Source organism: Coptis chinensis, chromosome 5 (genome assembly GCF_015680905.1).
Source record: "Coptis chinensis isolate HL-2020 chromosome 5, ASM1568090v1, whole genome shotgun sequence".
Classification (NCBI taxonomy): domain Eukaryota; kingdom Viridiplantae; phylum Streptophyta; class Magnoliopsida; order Ranunculales; family Ranunculaceae; genus Coptis; species Coptis chinensis.
This window is the reverse complement of record NC_141460.1, coordinates 68,742,844-68,762,127: the sequence shown is the minus strand read 5'-3', so window position 1 is coordinate 68,762,127 and position 19,284 is coordinate 68,742,844. Positions and strand designations below refer to the sequence as shown.

Sequence of the window (19,284 nt, the reverse complement as noted above, 5' to 3'; positions counted from 1 at the left end):
CTCTTTGAGAATTATCTCCGCATCTTTTTTTTCTAAATCTCTGTTTGTTCCGTATCAATCTCATTGTTACACTCTCAGAACAGTATATCCATATGAAGCCTCTGTCTTGTCACTAAAGGCTCATATACTATTCCTTTTTCAGCACCATTCACTGCAACAGTGCAAAATCAATAGTTACCAAAAGATTAAAAATATTTGGCAGAACCCCAGTGCCAATAAACCATTAGACATTATCTTGGCCCAACTATCTACAAACTAGAGGGAAGCCCAATGGATAATGAAGAAACTCATGTCTATAATAACAAACTCATGTGTTTTAACTTTTAAAGGTAAACCGCCATGGGCTATGGCCCGCATTTATAAACATGGGAGGTCCGTACCTTTAAGAATCATGTATTTGGAGACAATCATCGATTGCGACGATTGGTGTGGTGGTGTTGAGGGGGTGTAAGGGCCTTACCCAGTAGGGTCCTTATACACAGCCCTCTTCAGATAATTTCCTTCAGTACAGTTGTGCACTACTATCTTATGACTTATGTGCTACTCTTTTTCTACGACTGGAAAATCTTGCTCATTAATTGGAAAAAAAAAGTGCTGCAAGTCTGCAACGGATAAATGTGATCACGAAATCGATAGTATGGTTAAGAATCTGTGAGCATGAAGGGAGGAAAAGTCGATTACAATCAGAAGATTTGCACTTTGCCGAACTTTTTCAGAGTAGTATACATCCTAGTACAGTAGTAGTACTTCTGCACCCTTAATTTTTTATTGTTCACTTTTTAATCTCTATTATCACAAGAATGACAAGATCATCAGCTGAACTTCTTTAATCTAGGATCCACCGAACTTTTGTAATCCCAGCTACCCAATTGTTCCATTAAAGTTTCTTTGAAGGTGTACTGAAATCTTTTGCAAGTAACGAATGAACATGTGCTAATGCAATATGCAGTCAAGTGGATGCTAAGCGGCAAAGTTTGCAGTACTGCAAGACGCCAAGCCAAGACGGATCCCACCTCAAGATGTCCCTCCAGGAGTCCAGGGTTTTATGTGTCAACCTAAAAAAATGGCTGCAATCATTTACTCTGCAATTATATAATTCCCTTTACAGAGAGGAAAACATTGGAAGGCTTCTGAGGGGCCAGTTCTTTAACAGTTTGGGCCAATCAATGACATACAGATGATGATGATAGCGACCCACTGAATGCTGAGAATCATGGATCAGTCCTAAAACAGACTAAACATGAAGTATCTTGCAATCATCAATGGCAATAAAACATGGTGGTGGGCATAGTATAAAATATCAGGATATGAGTATTTATCGATCTCTGATTTATGGATATGTATCGTGGATATATCTTTCTCTTTGGGGATATTTGACATTGTTTCACATACAAATATCATGAATATATCCAAAATATCAACAAATATCATAGATATTGTAGATATTTCTTAATATATCATGATATATTATTTATATTTATTTGAAATATAATAGTAAATATTAAATAAAATTGTTACATATACAAAATATCGCAAAATATCACAAAATATCCCTAAATATCATAAATATCAAAAATATCGTTGAAATATCACAGATATTTACAGATATTTACAGTTATATCTTAACATATCAGGATATTTATATATTTTTTTTCTGAAATCTGAATAAATATCGACAAATATCACAATATATCAAGATATTTTGTACTATGGTGGTGGGTACACACTGTAAACCAAGCCAAATAATAGATCCCCCTATCTTTTTCTTTTTTCTCCACCATTTTTTTTTGGATTAAAGCATGTCCTTTGTTTCTTCCTAGAAAATTTTGTTCACATTGTAACAGACGGGGTGGTTGGATGAATGAAATGTTAGCAAGTCCGGGTTTCAGAACTGAGAACTCGTTTACGCTCATCCAACTAAACAAACCAAAAATCCTTGCTCCTAGAGCATAGTCCGATAATAGGGCGGGAGTTCTTAACTGAAAGGAGACAAGGGGCAGGCTCTTAACTGATAGGAGACAAGATAGACGAGGTGGATTTCATGGTTTTGTAGAATCCTAACGACAAACATGTTGATGACATGTTGGCTAGTGACTCATTAGAAAGTTCCTGCAAGATTTAGATGATTACTTGGGAGTGAAGAAAGAATCCACACATGCTGAAGTGCTGAACATAATCTCGCGTTCATGCTGTCTGATGAATAAACTGAACCCAATACAATCCCACACGCAGAAATAAGTTTCAACCAGTTTTCAGTAGGAACATCCATTTAATATTGTGAGACTAATGAATATATCCCTGCAGCACAGATGACCACATCAAATTAAAGAGACAGTGAAGCAAACTAACAGCGTAACGATGAGGTAACTGTACATCCACAGGTATACATAGGAAATAGGGGATGAGAACATCTTATAACATAAACAGTGCAAAGAAACTAACTACATAAATACATACAGAGGTAGGTGAACAAAATTTCCTAGGAATAACACTTTGTACAAAGAGAGATGAAACCTCTTCAAGGGGTGGAACCTGAACACCAGTGGCAAATCCCATCATCAACAGCTCAGTGCCTCGTACTTCACTGGAATTGAATGGTTAAAATTGGCTTTTGATAGCATGTTTGCCACAATAACTATATCTCTGCAAAAACTTTCAGGGAAAGCTGTTGCTGCTCCAGCTGCCATTGCAGCCACTGAGGACTTCTTCTCGAGCAACTTGGTGTTGCTAAGACTAAAATTTGATGGAGCCGACTTACCACTTTGGTTCACCACAGTGGGTTTAAAATTATTAATGACATCCGATGTTGACATATTCATTTTCTCTCGCAATGGAGATTGCGGTACTTGGACTGTAACCTTCAATGCTGCTGCTTGTACAGCAGCAATTTTCTGTCTATGCCTTTCTGCTGCTTCCTCCTCCATTATTGTAGCCATCACACTTGAATAAGCTTTCTGCAACAATCGATAGAGCAATAAAGCCGACATCCGTGCCTGATCCTTGACCAAATCGAGATCATGATAGTCCAAAAACTCGCACCGATCTATAAAATTTAACGACTTATCTGGCCCATGTCGCAAGCAAAGCAATAAGTGCGCCCTCTCCAATTCCGACCGAGAGCATCCCCTCCTTAATCCAATCAAAGAATAATAATCTACATTTCCCGTCTCACCTGATCCAACTCTTTGCCTAAAATCCTGAATTTTAGAGGTGAATTCATGGAGATTACTTGGGACATCTCTGTATTGGACATTGTGTCGTCTCCAACCAGGACCTGGGAGCTTCCGATCTCTTAATATCGTGTTGTAGAGTAATTTAAGATGTTCCAAATCACGAAGGCAATCTTGGAAACAGCGGATAGACTCAAGAACTGCAGCTCGAGCACTAAGGGCTGGAATGGATGTGGGATCAAGAGCGAGAGCGCGATTACAATCACCAATGCACTCAGCAATTCGACCTGCAGCTCTGTAAGCATTTGCTCTATAGACATAGCATCCAGCTAGGAAACCCTGTGGAGTACCTCTACGGCCATCCAGGATCTTGGAGAAGTGCCGAATAGCCTCAGGATAGTGGCCAGAATCTAGTGCAGCAATGGCAGCAGTGCGGCGGCAGAGGAGGACCTTGATGTGGCTAAGGAGTTGGCCAAGGGTCACATCCTCTATTGGTGCCAATGTTGCGGAGGAATTATTGTTGTTTGCATCACTGTCTAGTGTGGCACTAGAGGAGGAGAAGCTGTCATCGGACCAGTATACACTTTCCTGCCTTGATGATACTGCCGCAAGACGTTTTCCAGTCTGAAGTAATACCATGGCATCTTCCATTAGCCCAAGATGATAACAAGCTTTTCCCAGAACCAAATACCTTCATTTATAAAATTAAAGGTTGAAACCAAAACATGGGCAAAGCAGACCAACATAACAAGCCGCGAACAAATTCAACATCGATAACAGAAATAAATAAAGTTTACCTCCAATGCCCTTCCTTTTCAAAACTCAAACACAGACCAGCCATGACCTTATTCTTTAGGTCTGAAACAGAGAAGCATTTGAAGGAGGAGTCTCCCTCGGACGAGTTCTCACCCGAGAGGAGCTTGACTCGCTCCTTCGAGAGCTGCTGAGAAGAGCTCTCCGACGACAGAGAAGAATCTTCAGAGTCCATTTTTAAGCTGGGTATATAATCTTGAAGCATGTCAGCAACTTCCTTGAATCGCCGTAGATAGAGAAGTGATCGTGCTTTGAGCTCGAGAGCATCTTCAAATCGGGGAGACAGCGCGAGGGATGCATCAAGAAGATCGAGAGCAGAAATGATCTCTCTCTGGTCATAGGTTGCAATGAGAGCTCGAGCTTCTTTCACATATTTGTCAACAATCTGTAGAAACAAATTGAACAAAACCACCATCTTAAAAAATTGCTGTTCACAAAAAAGAAGAGATTTTTGTAATTTGCACAGCTAAAACAAAAGGACATTCATCAAAGTTCATATAAACAAAAATCCATTAAGAAAACCCAACATCAATATACAACTCCACAACAGAACTCAAGGAATGAAATTTCCTTATAATCAAAACATCATGAAAAAAGATTCCCCATTTCTATTACAGCTTTTAATATGAAAATCTTCAAAACATTGAAAATCTTCAAAACAACATAAAACGCAAAACAAAGAAAATCCCATTTCTATACACACCAAATAAAAACACCCCAACAAACTAAAATATCACTACACAAAAAAACATACCTTTTTATTGGTAATCCACCAATGCTTCTTCTCTCCACCACCAACTAAAGGTGGAGAAGAAATTGCCATAGTGTTACAAAAACCATTAACTTTCTTATATTATTCAATCATTACACAAGAAGAAAAATAATGTAGAGAAGAAACAAAAGAATGAGATCTAAGAACTTAGATCTTCATGTGGGTAAATAAGGTGGTGGTAGGGAAGCAATGCCAGCTTTGACTTAAAAAGTTCTCATGATCATCCTTCAAGTTTTGAGCTGGCAGCTCATTTTAAGATGTCTTATTATTCACGCTATAAGTCTTTAACTATATAAACCACCAACAGGTAGAAATTCAAACTTTTTATGAAGTTGACTGGTAAATGTGTAGTAATTACCGGCTGTAGTAGGTAAGCTATCACGGGTTTCAGGGTTGAAAAAGATAAGACGGCAGGCAGCAGAAGCCAGAAAAAGGTTTGTAAAAGGTGATCAATTCTCGTAATGTGCTGATTCTTTTACTTGACTAACTTACCCTTTAACATAGCTAAAATATGTGTTTTTCTGTCTAATCTATTGGGAAATGCGTATAATTAAGTGACTATTCATGAGAAAATGTACTTTGTTTTTTCCCTCATATGATCATATAGTTATCGAATTAACTTAGTTTTGCTTTCTAGTGTGTGACCAAAATCTGTATACATTATTACATGTGATTTGTTTGTTCAATTACACGAGACCGTTAACAAGGCTTGTTAGGAAGGAGATTTTCAGAATTTTTATCTTTGGTAAAGTCGTAAAGATGAAAGCAGACACCATTCTTTTGTGTTTAAAGGATAAGAAAGTGACCCTTCTCGTAAGGCACAAGAATCATGCTTTTCCCTTTGGTGTGCTTTTGTAGCTGATACCAATTTATGACGCACATGTAGTAGATCGGGCTGTATTAAAGGCTCCCAACTTCTGCCATAAGTTTGTGCACACCCTTGACGCGTGTCAGCAGTTCACGCTGTCCAACACTACAACTTATTCTGCCTCTCGATCGATCATCATTTGCTCACACGATATAATCATAATTTTGCTTGTTCTTTTCTTTTTATTCTTTTCCCATTTTAGGAATATAATCATTATTGTTGTTTTCACTCTACTGTAATGATGATGATCAAGTACATATACACAACAGTAGTAAAAAGTTAAGATTCGTGTGCCACGGTTAATAGTTTAGGAGTTGAATTATTTAATTAATTACTACATGGTTGATCATCATTCATCAGTTTGAGCGTATGCTTTCAGTAGAATTGAATCATGGCTGCCAAAATTGGCAAGAATTTGTAGGATAAATTCATTTCGTCCTAAATTCCCAGGATTGGTATTGAGCTGTGCGCCTGTGCTAGTAACCTATAAGTGATTTCCGATTAGTCGATTACTATTGCAAGTTTTTGACATTTCGTCATATACCATAATTCCACACACATACCACCTAGAGATTTCAACTTCCCTAAGACATATCATTGTACCACAACTTACCACTATATTTTTTGAGTATATTCTGATATTTATGTTAACTTACCAAGTTTCTAATGATCTCAAATCTCATTTTACCGACCCATCACACCTGAGTTCTAACCAAAATATCAAAATTGACTACTCCGATATTTTGCCCTAGCACAAAATTTTGTACTATAGGTTCAGATCATTTTTTAAATGTCCTTACATCTATTCAAGCTCACTCAATTACAACTTATAAGTGCACACACATGAATGAGCTTGAGTTAGCTAGAAACTAGTATATATGTCAAATCCTAAGTTGAGTGCTCGACTTATATAAGTTGCAATTTGGGTTTCCGTCGACAAAATTCGAAGCTTAGTTCATATGGTAACACGAATAACCTTGAGATCGAGCTGAGCACAGACACGAGCTAGCCTAAGTAATTCTAATATATCAGCCTAGTGATTCCATATATATATATATATATATATATATATATATTGGATCTTAAAAATACATACTTATAACTTATTTTAAGTTAAAATAAGTACATAACTAAAATTTCACTTAGAAAATGAATTAGAAACCTAATTTTTTTGTAGATATCATCTATTAACCATAAATATCATCTCTACAAAATTTCAATTCATTTGAAAATCTCTAACTTAGGCAAAAGATGATTGCAAAAATACTATTTTCTGGACCGTTATATTTCTTTTTAAAGATGACAACAATTTTTAGCTAGGTTAGAGGTTTCCAAATAAGCTCAAATTTTGTGAAGATGATATTTATGGTATATAGGTAATACTCACAAAAAATTAGAGATGAATTTATTTTCTAGGTGATGTTTTACTTTATTTACTTTAAAAAATAAATTCATCACCTACGCCTAAGATCTCATATATATATATATATATATATATATATATAGTCATTATCTAAAAAGTAACTACTTAAGTTAACTTAAAATAAGTGCGTAAGTAAAACTTCAACTAGAAAATGAATTCAACCTCAATATTTTGTAGTTATGAAGCACTCACTATAAAGATCATCTTCACAAAATTTCAACTTATTTGGAAACCTCTAACATAGATAAAAATTGTTGTTATCTTTAAAAAGAGATCTAACGGTTCAGAAATATTGAGTTTTTGTAATCATTTTTTGTCAATGTTAGAGGTTTCCAAATGAGCTGAAATTTTGTGGAGATAATCTTATTATTTAGTATATCATATCCACAAAAAATTATAGTTGAATTCATTTTCTAGGTGAAGTTTTACTTACGTACTTATTTTAAGTTAACTTAAATAGCTATTTTTTAGAAAAGAATTATATATATATATCTATTTTTAATAGTAGATTGAACCATACGATATCATCACAAAAAATGATAATAACATTTAAACTTAAAGTTTTTCTAGTACCTTAGATTTTGAACAAAAAAAAAATTGATATGAAATATAATTAAATTAACAATAAGACTACTAAGAGCATCATCAACGCAATTGTTATTTCGGTTGTGACACTTCAGTAAAAATCGTAAAAAAAAAATGTTATTCTCAACTTATGTTTCAAAGCGTTTTTTTAAATTGCTATTTTCTATTTTCGAATGGTTAAACTTTAGCCGTTTGAAATTAGGTTAATTTAGAGCGGACAACTATACCTGTTTGAATTTGGGGATGACTAGGAGGGGACAAGTATACTTGTCCCAATGAAAACCAAAATCTTCATAAAAAAACGAGCGCTGTTGTTGATAAGTGAACATTTCAACCAATCGAGCAAACTCTCATCCCTCAATTCAATCATCCATAAAAACTTCGTTGATCGACCAAATTTACTTATGTTTTTTGCAATGAACTTCCTTTATAGTGTAGGACATAAGAAAACCATTTTTGCGTGGTCGGGGAGTTCAAATCCTCAGCAAAACGAGGATGGATTTATACTGGAAAACAATTTTAATTTTCCACCGATGACGAGTATTTCTGAGTATCCAAAGTTGGCTCCCAACTCGAATGATCACATATCGTCTTTATATACTAATGAAACAGTAAGTATTGATGTTTTATGATTGTTTTTTCACGTATTATTTACTAAATATTTGAATAAATGTCTCAATGTATTAAAAATAACTTACCAAGTTTCTAATGATCTCAAATCTCATTTTACCGACCCATCACACCTAAGTTCTACCCAAAATATCAGAAATTGACCACTCCGATATTTTGCCCTAGCACAAAATTTTATACTATGAGTTCAGATCATTTTTTAAATGTCCTAGGGCAGATCCAGGAATGTTAAGCTGGGGGGGGGGGGGGTGGTTGTACTTAAGTTAAACTAAAAAAAAAAAATTATAACAATATCCCACAAAAAACTATACAGGTATCATCTTCACTTTCATATTTTCGACAAACATCATACCAAAAAGTAATCATCTTCATTATACTATTCAAAATGAACAAAAATAAATGTCTTCACATAGACACATACTCAAAAGACATCCAAAAGTTAAAACATGACACTAATGAAATCGTGACTTGCGAGGTTTCTTATCAAATTCATCTATTACTAACTCTATATCAACTTCGTTAGCAAACTCCCTTTCGATGTATATAACCATACAATCCGCAAGAAACTCGTCATCCATCTTGTTACGGAGTCGTATTTTGACAAGTTTCATAGCTGAAAAGGCTTGTTCAGCAGTCGCTGTGGAGATAGAAAGAGTCAAGACAAGACGAATCAATCTATCAATCAAATAATAAATAGTTTATTTTTTTGTTTCAACTAAAGCTCGACATAACTCATAAATGGTAGACAATTTCTGAAAACAAGGATAACGAGTCACATCAAGCTTATAATGTTGTAGTTGACTTATCAAAATAAGTATCTCATGCTTCGTGAAGTCTTCACAATAATATTTCTCGGCGAGCTTGCAAATATCATCAATATGAAAGTGCTTAAAAGCATCTTTTGGGTCCAAAGTCGAACTAAGAGAAATAAGCTCCATTGCCTCTTCAGAGAATCTACTGTTCAACTCCACCAACTGGTAATCTATTATAGCATTGAATATATCAACGTGGTAGTGGTGCTCAACTGTAATACAATCATTCTGCTAGCAAGAACGACATGTACCCGTCATATGACGAGAGCTCATATTAGGAATATTGTCACAACCCGAATTTCTAAACCATTAAAAAAAATGAATATTTGAAATATAAATATCTCAAACATCACTATATTCAATTGTCTAAAAACCTAGGCTATGACGGGGTGGATACAACACGTGTCAAAACCTAAAACCCACATCATAAAGAATCTTAACAACAAAAATTTCCAAAATTCCTCAACCATCACTTTATTAAAAGACTTTCTTCCATCCCAATAAAATATCAAACCACTCTAAGAATAACATGTCTTCAACATCGGATTCTCATGTCATATGAAAAGAAAACTACGTTATTACATACTTCCAAAAGATCAGACCTAATAAACTAAACTCCCAGACTGCTCCAGGCGAGAATCCAAATCACATGCCGTGGTTCCACTGCCTTCCACCTGTGTTCCCAAGAACACACCCACGTTGCCAAAACAAAGCAAACATGGGTCAGCAAAAATGGAATTTGTTGGTATGAGTAGATTAACCACATAAAACCATTATCATACTTTAATTATTCAAACAATCACTTTATATTATCCCATAACTTAATCATTCACAGCTTGGAAGATAGGTAGTTCCGTCATTTTAACCGGCATAATTTCTTCCCAAGCAAGACTTCCATTATATTAACTCATTCAAATAACTCGTTTTAATATCTAAATCATTTAATTAAAACTTACCGATATCCACTGCTATATAAGGGTAGGACCGCGTCCCTGCACAAAATGTTATTAAGTCCTACCCTCCTGCAAAAGAAAGTTAGAACTTCTATATAACCTTTGTAAATATTATATTAGGCATTCAAAAGAAAACCCAAACACTCACATAATCAAATTAATATCACTAACCCGCAAGGCGAATACCTTAGTTCCTCTCTAGGGCAGTTCAAACAATCTGGTCATTCATGGCACATTCAATGAATACCCCTATATAACGCTAACGGGCATTTATGGCACATTCAATAAATGCCCACCTAACATATGACATCATCGGTCATAAAACTCAAATCCAAACTTTTTAGGCTGAGAGTTCTAAAAGGTTGCGGTAAATTGTTTACGCATTATTGAACCTTATTGTATATATCATTTCAGAGAACGTAGGAGTATCTTGTTTCATGTATATTTTAGTTTACGCGTTATTAATTATATGAATGTCTTAGTGTCATAGCGCCGTATATCATAAGAGATTGAAATATCACATAATAGTTAATACACGTACACACGTATATATATATAGGTCTTAGCCTAAAGTCAAGCACCTATCCCAATAGACTTAATCATAGCCAAGTCAAAGGTCTTTATGACTATGTCTCTAAAAATATAAATCTTGTCACGTGTCTAAAATATGCCATATCAACGTCAAATCTTTATTAGATAATGACCAACCGAGTTATACAATTTCGACAATATTTTATTACTATATTTGTCAATATAATCAAATGTGTGAAAAACTGGAAAAGTCAACATTTCATAGTCAACGGTCAAAGGTCAAAGTCCACAGTCAACGGTCAAAGTCAACACATCATTGTCAAAGTCAACTTGTCGTTTCTATGTTCGACAGGTTCAGGGTCATAGCCATGGTTCATGGCTAAGGTCAATGGTGCATGGCTCATGGGCTCATGACCAAGGTAATGGTTCGGACCCAACTGGCCAAGCCCAAACCTTAGAACCCGGAAGTCTAAACATTTAAAGACCCAATTAGATCTATTTTAATTCCTATGGACTGGCCCCAAGCAATATCAGAAATTGGCCTAAAAACTTATACTGAACTGGCCCAAAACATAATTGGATTCGGCCCAAAAACTTTAAATTGAACTGGTCCACAAATTTAAAACAAAACGGGCCCAACAACTAAACAAGCTAAGGCCCAAGCCTCAAGCCTCAAGAGAAACCGACCCAGGCCCAAGCCCAGTTCGGTTATCTCCTTCCTCCAGCAGCCACCACCAAAACCGGCCACCACCAAGCTCTAATCGCCCACCTATTTCAACCATGCGGTTGGACTCATAGAGAAAAACCCAACCTCTTTAATAAAAGCTAAAACTCCATTCTTGAATTTAAAATCGTCAACCCAAAACTGGATCTAGAAAAACGCGGCCGCCATTAATGGTTACTCTAAGCTCTCCATCAACACTCAAGCCTCCACACTACCCCCACACCTAAATTAACCAACCCATAACACCAACAAAACAGTTCGCCATAACAAAATCACATAAACATCCACCCTCAGTATCACAGTAATGCAAATCTACAGAGGAGGAGGATTGGGGGCTCGCGCCTCCCTTAATTTCCTTCTCCAAACTCCCAACAGCACCACACACGACCTAAATCACAATTTAACAAACAATCAACACAACAATCAACAAAAATACCAAAAACGATACTGGGGTGTGCTGCCATTAACGCTTGTCGAAGCTTCGACAACATCCGACCCATCTTCAATACCCGACAACAACCAACGAAATTCAATATATAAACAGTGTTGAATAATCTACAACAGTTCCAACCCGTAAACAGACCAACGGTTTGTTTTGGCTCGCCGCCATTAGCGACCTCAGTCCCAACAGTTCAATCTCAATTTTTCGGAGTTTTTAACAGATTTTAATCAGTTTTAATAACAACAGTTTTACCAATGACAGGACGAATATTAATACCAGAATAATTAACATATTTCGTGAAATAGAAACTATCTACTCACCTTTAGCGCGCTCCGACTATCAACCAGCTACCAGGAAAAACTTCCTTTCCTTCCTTCAGTAAAACTCTCATTTTTCTGTATAAAACTCTCGCTATGTTTTTCTCTAAAAACTCTACGTGAGAAAACTCACCGAAAAACAAGGACAACACTTATCTATTTACCTACGGGCTTTTATCCGTAAGCTGATAGTTATCCTATATTATTTTATCTATTATCTATTATTATTATCTTTTATTATTATTATTATTAGGAAAATAAAAGAATAAAAACGCGGGGTGTTATAAATATCAATGTCATGTTTCTTGCAAAAAGAAATCACATCCCTAAGGAAACTATGCCAACTTGTTTATTTAAACTCTTGAAGAAGCTCCTTCGTACTTGAGACTAAACCCATGGCATTTAGAATGTCTTGAGACTTCACTTGCAAGGCTTTACATAGTACATTTGTGATTCCCATAGTCTTATGCAATAAATGAAACATAAAGACAAATTCAAAGTCTCTCATAGCAACATAAGAACCATTAGCTTCCCCACGCATGGTGTTACTAGACCCATTCTTCATGACGAGTTCAAGAATCGTACAAATTGCATCATACATCTCCATTAAGCTACAAATGGATTCATAGTGAGAACTCCATCGAGTTTCTCCAACTCGTTGCAATGTACAAACTTGATTAGCACCTCGTCTACTATTAAGCTCACCAATTGCTAACAAGTTTCAATTTCCTCTTTTCGAGCTCTCTCTAACTCTTTCTCCCTCTTAGGCGGAACATGGAGATTAACAATGGATGCCAACTTTGAAAAGAATAACCAAACATCGGAAACATCTTTAGAAGCCGCAACTAATGCAAGTTGTAGTCGATGTGCAAAACAATGTACATAATATGCATAAGGACACTCCTTAAGAAATAGTGTTTGTAACCAATTATTGACCACGCATACTAGCATCATCATAACCTTTGCCTCTCATATTTCCAATAAGCAAATTCTTACTAGCAAGAACTTTGGAAATCTTTTTTTTCAAAGTTAATGCACAAGTGTCTTCAACACGAACAATAGCAAAAAACCTCTTTCTAACAAAACCATCACGATTAACAAATCTTATAATAATTGTCATTTGCTCTCTCCGTGAATTATCTTGTGCTTCATCCACAAGGATACAAAACTTTGCATCACCAACATCCTCACGTATTTTCTTTCTCACATTTTCGGCAAATATATGCAAAAGTATCTTTTGAATACCATGTGAAGTATACATGGCATTTCCCAAACAATTACCTACTATTTCAGCAACTTTCTTGTTCAACAATTTTGAAAACTCGGACATTGCAAAGAAGCTTCCACAATTCTTTGATTTCTTTGACTCATCATGACCTCTAAAAGGAAACCCTTGTAGTGTAAGCATTCGAATACATTAAACAATATTTCGGAGTAGATCTGATTATTTGCAATTGCTTCATTCGAAAGTCTATTGATAACACTATATATATGTCGAGAAGGATTCATTAGATTCTCACAATATAATATTGCCGACCTATGTGGAGAACAAATACCACATTCATGTTTCAAAAAAGGATATTGCTTTTCACTGTTAACTTCCCTCTAATTTTGAAACCCATCAATGGTAAACACCGGATGCTTCAGAGGATTGGTTTCAAAGAGAAAACAATAGAAACAATATGCTCTATCCTTGTGGAGTGAGTACTCTAGCCAAGGAAATAGTTTGTACCAATTAGTATTGAACCAACATCTTTGCTTTCCAAACATAGTCAATGGATAATCTTTTTCATTCTCATGAGCCGGTCGACAAGGTCCCATTCTAAGATAAGCTACTCGGACTTCATCATGTTTGTTAAGCAGGTATTCGTATATAGCAATACGTTTACCCGGATCACGTTCAAATGGAGAAGTGACATCAACTTCTATAAGTGTAACTTCTTGAGCTTTGGAAGAATGTTCAACTCCAACTCTTTGGACTTGAGAAGAAGGTTCAACTCTTTCAATTTCGATAACTTCAACTTTGGTAGGACGTTGCTCATCCCCATCAAGTTTTGAAGTATCAAGAATAGATGTTGAAATTTCGCCACTTTCCGGTTTATCATCTTTTCGCTTATAGAACGATAGAAGAGTTACTGGTTTTTTGGGCGCTTGATGATGCGACATTGTAACCTAAGATATTAAACAATTATCAATATACAATATATAGAGAAAATAATTATTATTGGGCGTTATCACATCATCCACATAATCTAAAATTTATAATGTCTAAAAACAAAATCCAATTTAAACAAAATAGTTCTATTGGTGTCACTAAATCTTAGACAAATAAACGAATTCATATAAACAATTTAAATAAATTGGTGTCTTAACTAAACTAATGTCTAATGCACAAACATTTAAACAACTAAACAAGTATCATAATAAGTTAATAAATTAATTGAGAATAATTGAACTAAATTTTTTACCTTATGAGAATAATAAGAGTTTGCAAGAGTCGAATAAGTGAAGAACTGAAGAAAATAATAAGAAAATAATCCCAAGAGGCCAATAGTGAGGAAGAAGAACCAAGAGTGTGATTGAGTGAGATAATACCTGTCACCCGAGAGTTACTCGAGAATGCCGAGAGTTTGAGAGAGGAGAGTTTCTCTCTGTTCCTGTTCGTTGGTAATTCTCGGGTTTCTAATTTCTTAGTTTCTAAGTGACTGGGTTCAATGAGTTAATGGGCTGGGCTAAATTTGTTGGCTTTAAGTTTCTATTTTGAAATTTGAACACTACTACTTTTTTTTTTTTACCAAAGCTTGGGTGTGCTGCAGCCCACCCCCGCCCCCTGGATCCGCCCCTGCTTACATCTGTTCAAGCTCACTCAGTTACAAATGAACACACATGAATGAGCTTGAGTTAGCTAGAAACTAGTATATATGTCAAACCCTAAGTTGAGTGCTCGACTTATATAAGTTGCAATTTGGGTTTCCGCCAACAAAATTCGAAGCTTAGTTCATATAGTAACACGAATAACCTTGAGATCGAGCTGAGCACTGACACGAGCTAGCCTAAGTAATTCTAATATATCAGTCTAGTGATTCCATATTTAGTTAGGACTATGGGTATAGGAAATCATCTATTATTTAGTTTTATATATATAGGTCGGATCTTATAAGTACATACTTATTTTAAGTTAAAATAAGTACGTAAGTAAAACTTCACTTAGAAAATGAATTCAAACCTAATTTTTTGTGGATATCATCTACTCACCATAAACATCATATCTACAAAATTTCAATTCATTTGGAAATCTCTAACTTAGGCAAAAGATGATTGCAAAAATACTATTTTCTAGACCGTTAGATTTCTTTTTAAAGATGACAATAATTTTTAGCTATGTTAGAGGTTTCCAAATGAGCTCAAATTTTGTGGAGATAATCTTTATGGTATATAGGTAATACTCACAAAAAATTATAGTTGAATTTATTTTCTAGGTGATGTTTTACTTACGTACTTTAAAATAAGTATGTACTTCTAAGATCGGTCATATATATATATAGTCATTCTCTAAAAAGTAACTACTTAAATTAACTTAAAATAAGTGCGTAAGTAAAACTTTTGTTAGAAAATGAATTCAACCTCAATATTTTGTAGTTATGAAACACTCACCATAAAGATCATTTCCACAAAATTCAACTCATTTGGAAACCTCTAACATAGATAAAAATTGTTGTTATCTTTAAAAATAAATTTAATGGTTCAGAAATGTCGAGTTTTTGCAATAATTTTTTGTCAATGTTAAAGGTTTCCAAATGAGCTGAAATTTTGTGGAGATAATTTTAATATTTAGTATATCATATCCATAAAAAATTATAGTTGAATTCATTTTCTAAGTGAAGTTTTACTTACGTACTTATTTTAAGTTAACTTAAGTAGCTACTTTTTAGAGAAGGATTATATATATCTATCTTTAATAGTAGATTGAACCATACGATATCATCACAAAAAATGATAATAACATTTAAACTTAAAGTTTTTCTAGTATCTTAGATTTTGAAAAAAAAAAAGATTAATACGAAATATAATTAAATTAATAATAAGACTACTAAGAGCATTATCAACGCAATTGTTATTTCGGCTGTGACACTTCAGTAAAAATCGTCAAAAAAAAAATGTTATTCTCAACTTATGCTTCAAAGTGTTTTTTTTTAAATTGTTATTTTCTATTTTCGGATGGTTAAACTTTAGCCGTTTGAAATTAGGTTAATTTAGAGTGGGACAACTATACCCGTTTGAATTTGGGGATGACTAGGAGGGGACACGTTTACCTGTCCCAATGAAAACCAAAATCTTCATAAAAAACGAGTGCTGTTGTTAATAAGTGAACATTTCAACCAATCGAGCAAACTTTCATCCCTCAATTCAATCATCCATAAAAACTTCGTTGATTAACCAAATTTACTTATGTTTTTTGCAATGAACTTCCTTTATAGTGCAGGACGTAAGAAAACCATTTTGCGTGGTCGAGGAGTTCAAATCCTCACAAAATGAGGATGGATTTATACTGGAAAACAATTTCAATTTTCCACCGATGACGAGTATTTCTAAGCATCCAAAGTTGGCTCCCAACCCGAATGATCCCATATCGTCTTTATATGCTAATGAAATAGTAAGTATTGATGTTTTATGATTGTTTTTTCACGTATTATTTACTAAATGTTTGAATAAATGTCTCAATGTATTAAAAAATAAGGAAGATATGATGGAGGTGTGCAATGTCAAGTGTCAAATAGTGGTGGAGAACATTAGTGTTAAGAGGTGTCGAAATAGATGAGTATTTTAGGTAAATGGTACACTATTTGGTTCGCTTATATCGTGTGCCGACTTTCGGATGGATCGTTGTATTATATTTGCATTGGTTGAGCGATGGTGGCACACCATACATACTTTTCACCTTTCCTGTGCAGAGATTGGTATTACACCTCTGGACTTTACGATGTTGACGAGCTTAAGTGTGGGCAAGAAGAAGCCGGTGAAATTTGATCCGAGTCTTGAAACTGATTGGGAGAAGTTGAAGAGTATACTACCAAAGATGTTTGATAAACAAGACATGATTAAACTAGAGATTATGAAAGGTATGTAGATACATTGAAAACTCCTTCTTCCTTAAGCACTATATGTGGCCAACTGGTCGAGATTATTGTGATGAGCAACAAGTTGATATAATATACTTACAGGAAAACTCAGTGGCGAAGGCTAGATGAGTATATCATTGCTTTTATGTTATATTTTTTGGGACAAGTGGGTTTCGTGATTGGGAGCAATGGATTTATGTCCTGGTTGTGGCTTGTGCGATGAATGCAATCCTTCAACGTGTGCTGTAAAAATAAGTTACTCTTAGAATTTAAGTTCAAAGAATGTATTATCTATGTATTGTTTTTTAATTTCGTTATGTTAATGTCTTTAATTTCAAAATGTATTGTTTTTAATTTCCACATGTATTGTTTTTAGATTAAGTTGTATTGTCTTTCAAAATGCATTGCTTTTATTTAAAGAAGAAAACACACTTTTATTAAAAGAGAGCACACTTTTATTTAAACAAAACACACGAATTAAACATACATTTAAACGATAAAACAAAATTTTCTCCTCTAGTTTCTTCAAACATACATTTCGCCGCAGTTTTTCGTTATTCATCGGTGTTAAAGCACCAACAACTTCAAGACCGCGAACCAACGCAGGATATTTATTACATAACTTGCAAATCCTCAAAAAAACGATTCAAACATATATGCCATATTGTTTTTGTCTCCACTACACTCCATTTGTTTGAATATTTAAATTTGCATGGGTATGGACGTACGGTGCAAAATTTGCTTCCCTAATGTCACGACCCATTCAAACAGTTGCACTGATATATACTTCGCACAGTAGTTCATTTTCAGCTGAGAGAAAACACAAACTACGTCTCCCAACAGGTCTATTAGGCTCAATGATTCGTAAATTTTTGGGATAAAATGAGAGAATGAAAGAAGGGGATGGTTATATGAACTCCATTTAAAATGACTCCAAAAAAACTCCACTACTAAATATATTGAATTAGAAGCTAATTTTTTGTGTAGATGTTCTCCACACAATATAGATCATCCTCACAAAAAATCAATTCATTTGAAGATGTACAATCTCGTCAAAAATCGTTTATAATGTTATGAAGTTATCCAACGGCCCATATTATTTTAATTTTGGTACAACTTTTGACAATGTTAAACGTATTCGATTGAGCTGATTTTTTGTGGGAGTGTTCTCCATCATGTGATGTATATCCTCACAAAAAAATTAGATCTCAATTCATCTTGTAAGTCCACTATTATGAGTGGAGTAACTTTGGAATTATTTTAAATGGAGTTCATATAACCATCCATAATCAAATTTGGATAAATATGAGAAAAATAATGATTTTGGTATGAAAACTGAGAAAGTATGCAAAAGTATGAAAGCTGACTTTGTTGGAGCTAGCCATTGGGCCCAACGAATAAAAATCGATCAGTTTGTTTTTTTTATTGTCAGACGGCTAAATTTTAACCATTCTATAGTGGGACGGCTAACCGTCTGACCCGTTGTTATAAATGGTTTTGATTTTGGCAATTGCTGGATGCAACGACCCTTTGGCAGCACTAGAATAACTTGCTGGTAGACTGAAATTGTCAAATAATTTGCTACCTGTCATACTAGAAATCGATTATAAACAGTAGGCTGATGATGCTCTAATAATTTTTCTTTTTTTTTTTATTATTGTAGACTTTAATAATCATCAGTGACCTATAGAATTCACTAGAGTACAAAATTTTGATGCAAAATGACTTTGGTTCAGTTTGCTTCCGGTCCCAGCACGAAAGATTTCCCAAACATGGCACGTACTTTGGGATTTTGGTAGCTTTCATCCTCCAGTGTTGCATGAGTGGCATGATGAATCTGATAGACACCGATCACTGCAGCATCTAGCTGGAATTCAACCAGTAATAGGTAGATTATAACAGTAATGTGGCACTTCTGGATTCCAGGTTGGATCTTATACCTCAGCAATAATACTAATGGATAACTTAGGTGTCACCTTCAGGCTCACTTGGTAGTTCAGCACCTTCAATAGATTAGATAATGACATTTTTCTTCTTTATTTTTCTCTCAATTGTCCCTTTTAATTGTTGGCAATAGAGAGTGATATTTGAGTGGGGAAATGAAGTGGGACCTTTATTGTGGTG

General features: G+C 34.8%; 2 protein-coding genes across 2 annotated transcripts; both read right to left on the bottom strand.

Annotated features, from left to right (window-relative positions):
* Nucleotides 1–2,335: 2,335 nt before the first annotated feature.
* LOC147498562 (uncharacterized) lies at nt 2,336–5,019 on the bottom strand. Its single transcript, XM_086560511.1, has 3 exons — nt 4,738–5,019; nt 3,968–4,368; nt 2,336–3,861 (listed from the first exon to the last, which is right to left on the bottom strand). The coding sequence occupies exons 1-3, from the start codon at nt 4,804–4,806 to the stop codon at nt 2,559–2,561; spliced, it is 1,773 nt and encodes a 590-aa protein (XP_086416637.1). The 5' UTR covers nt 4,807–5,019; the 3' UTR covers nt 2,336–2,558.
* A 7,949-nt stretch (nt 5,020–12,968) lies between these two features.
* On the bottom strand, nt 12,969–13,448 carry LOC147498561 (uncharacterized). Its single transcript, XM_086563273.1, has one exon. It carries the CDS (start codon nt 13,446–13,448, stop codon nt 12,969–12,971), a length of 480 nt encoding a protein of 159 aa, XP_086419399.1.
* Nucleotides 13,449–19,284: the final 5,836 nt, after the last annotated feature.

What these genes read in the sequence shown, in the direction of transcription:
- LOC147498562 (XM_086560511.1), bottom strand. Translation starts at nt 4,806, where the DNA reads ATGGCAATTTCTTCTCCACCTTTAGTTGGTGGTGGAGAGAAGAAGCAT. An exon ending in GGTGGATTACCAATAAAAAG is followed by an intron (nt 4,369 to 4,737) that starts GTATGTTTTTTT and finishes TTGTTTCTACAG; the next exon opens with ATTGTTGACAAATATGTGAA. An exon ending in GAAAAGGAAGGGCATTGGAG is followed by an intron (nt 3,862 to 3,967) that starts GTAAACTTTATT and finishes TTATAAATGAAG; the next exon opens with GTATTTGGTTCTGGGAAAAG.
- LOC147498561 (XM_086563273.1), bottom strand. Translation starts at nt 13,448, where the DNA reads ATGCTTACACTACAAGGGTTTCCTTTTAGAGGTCATGATGAGTCAAAG.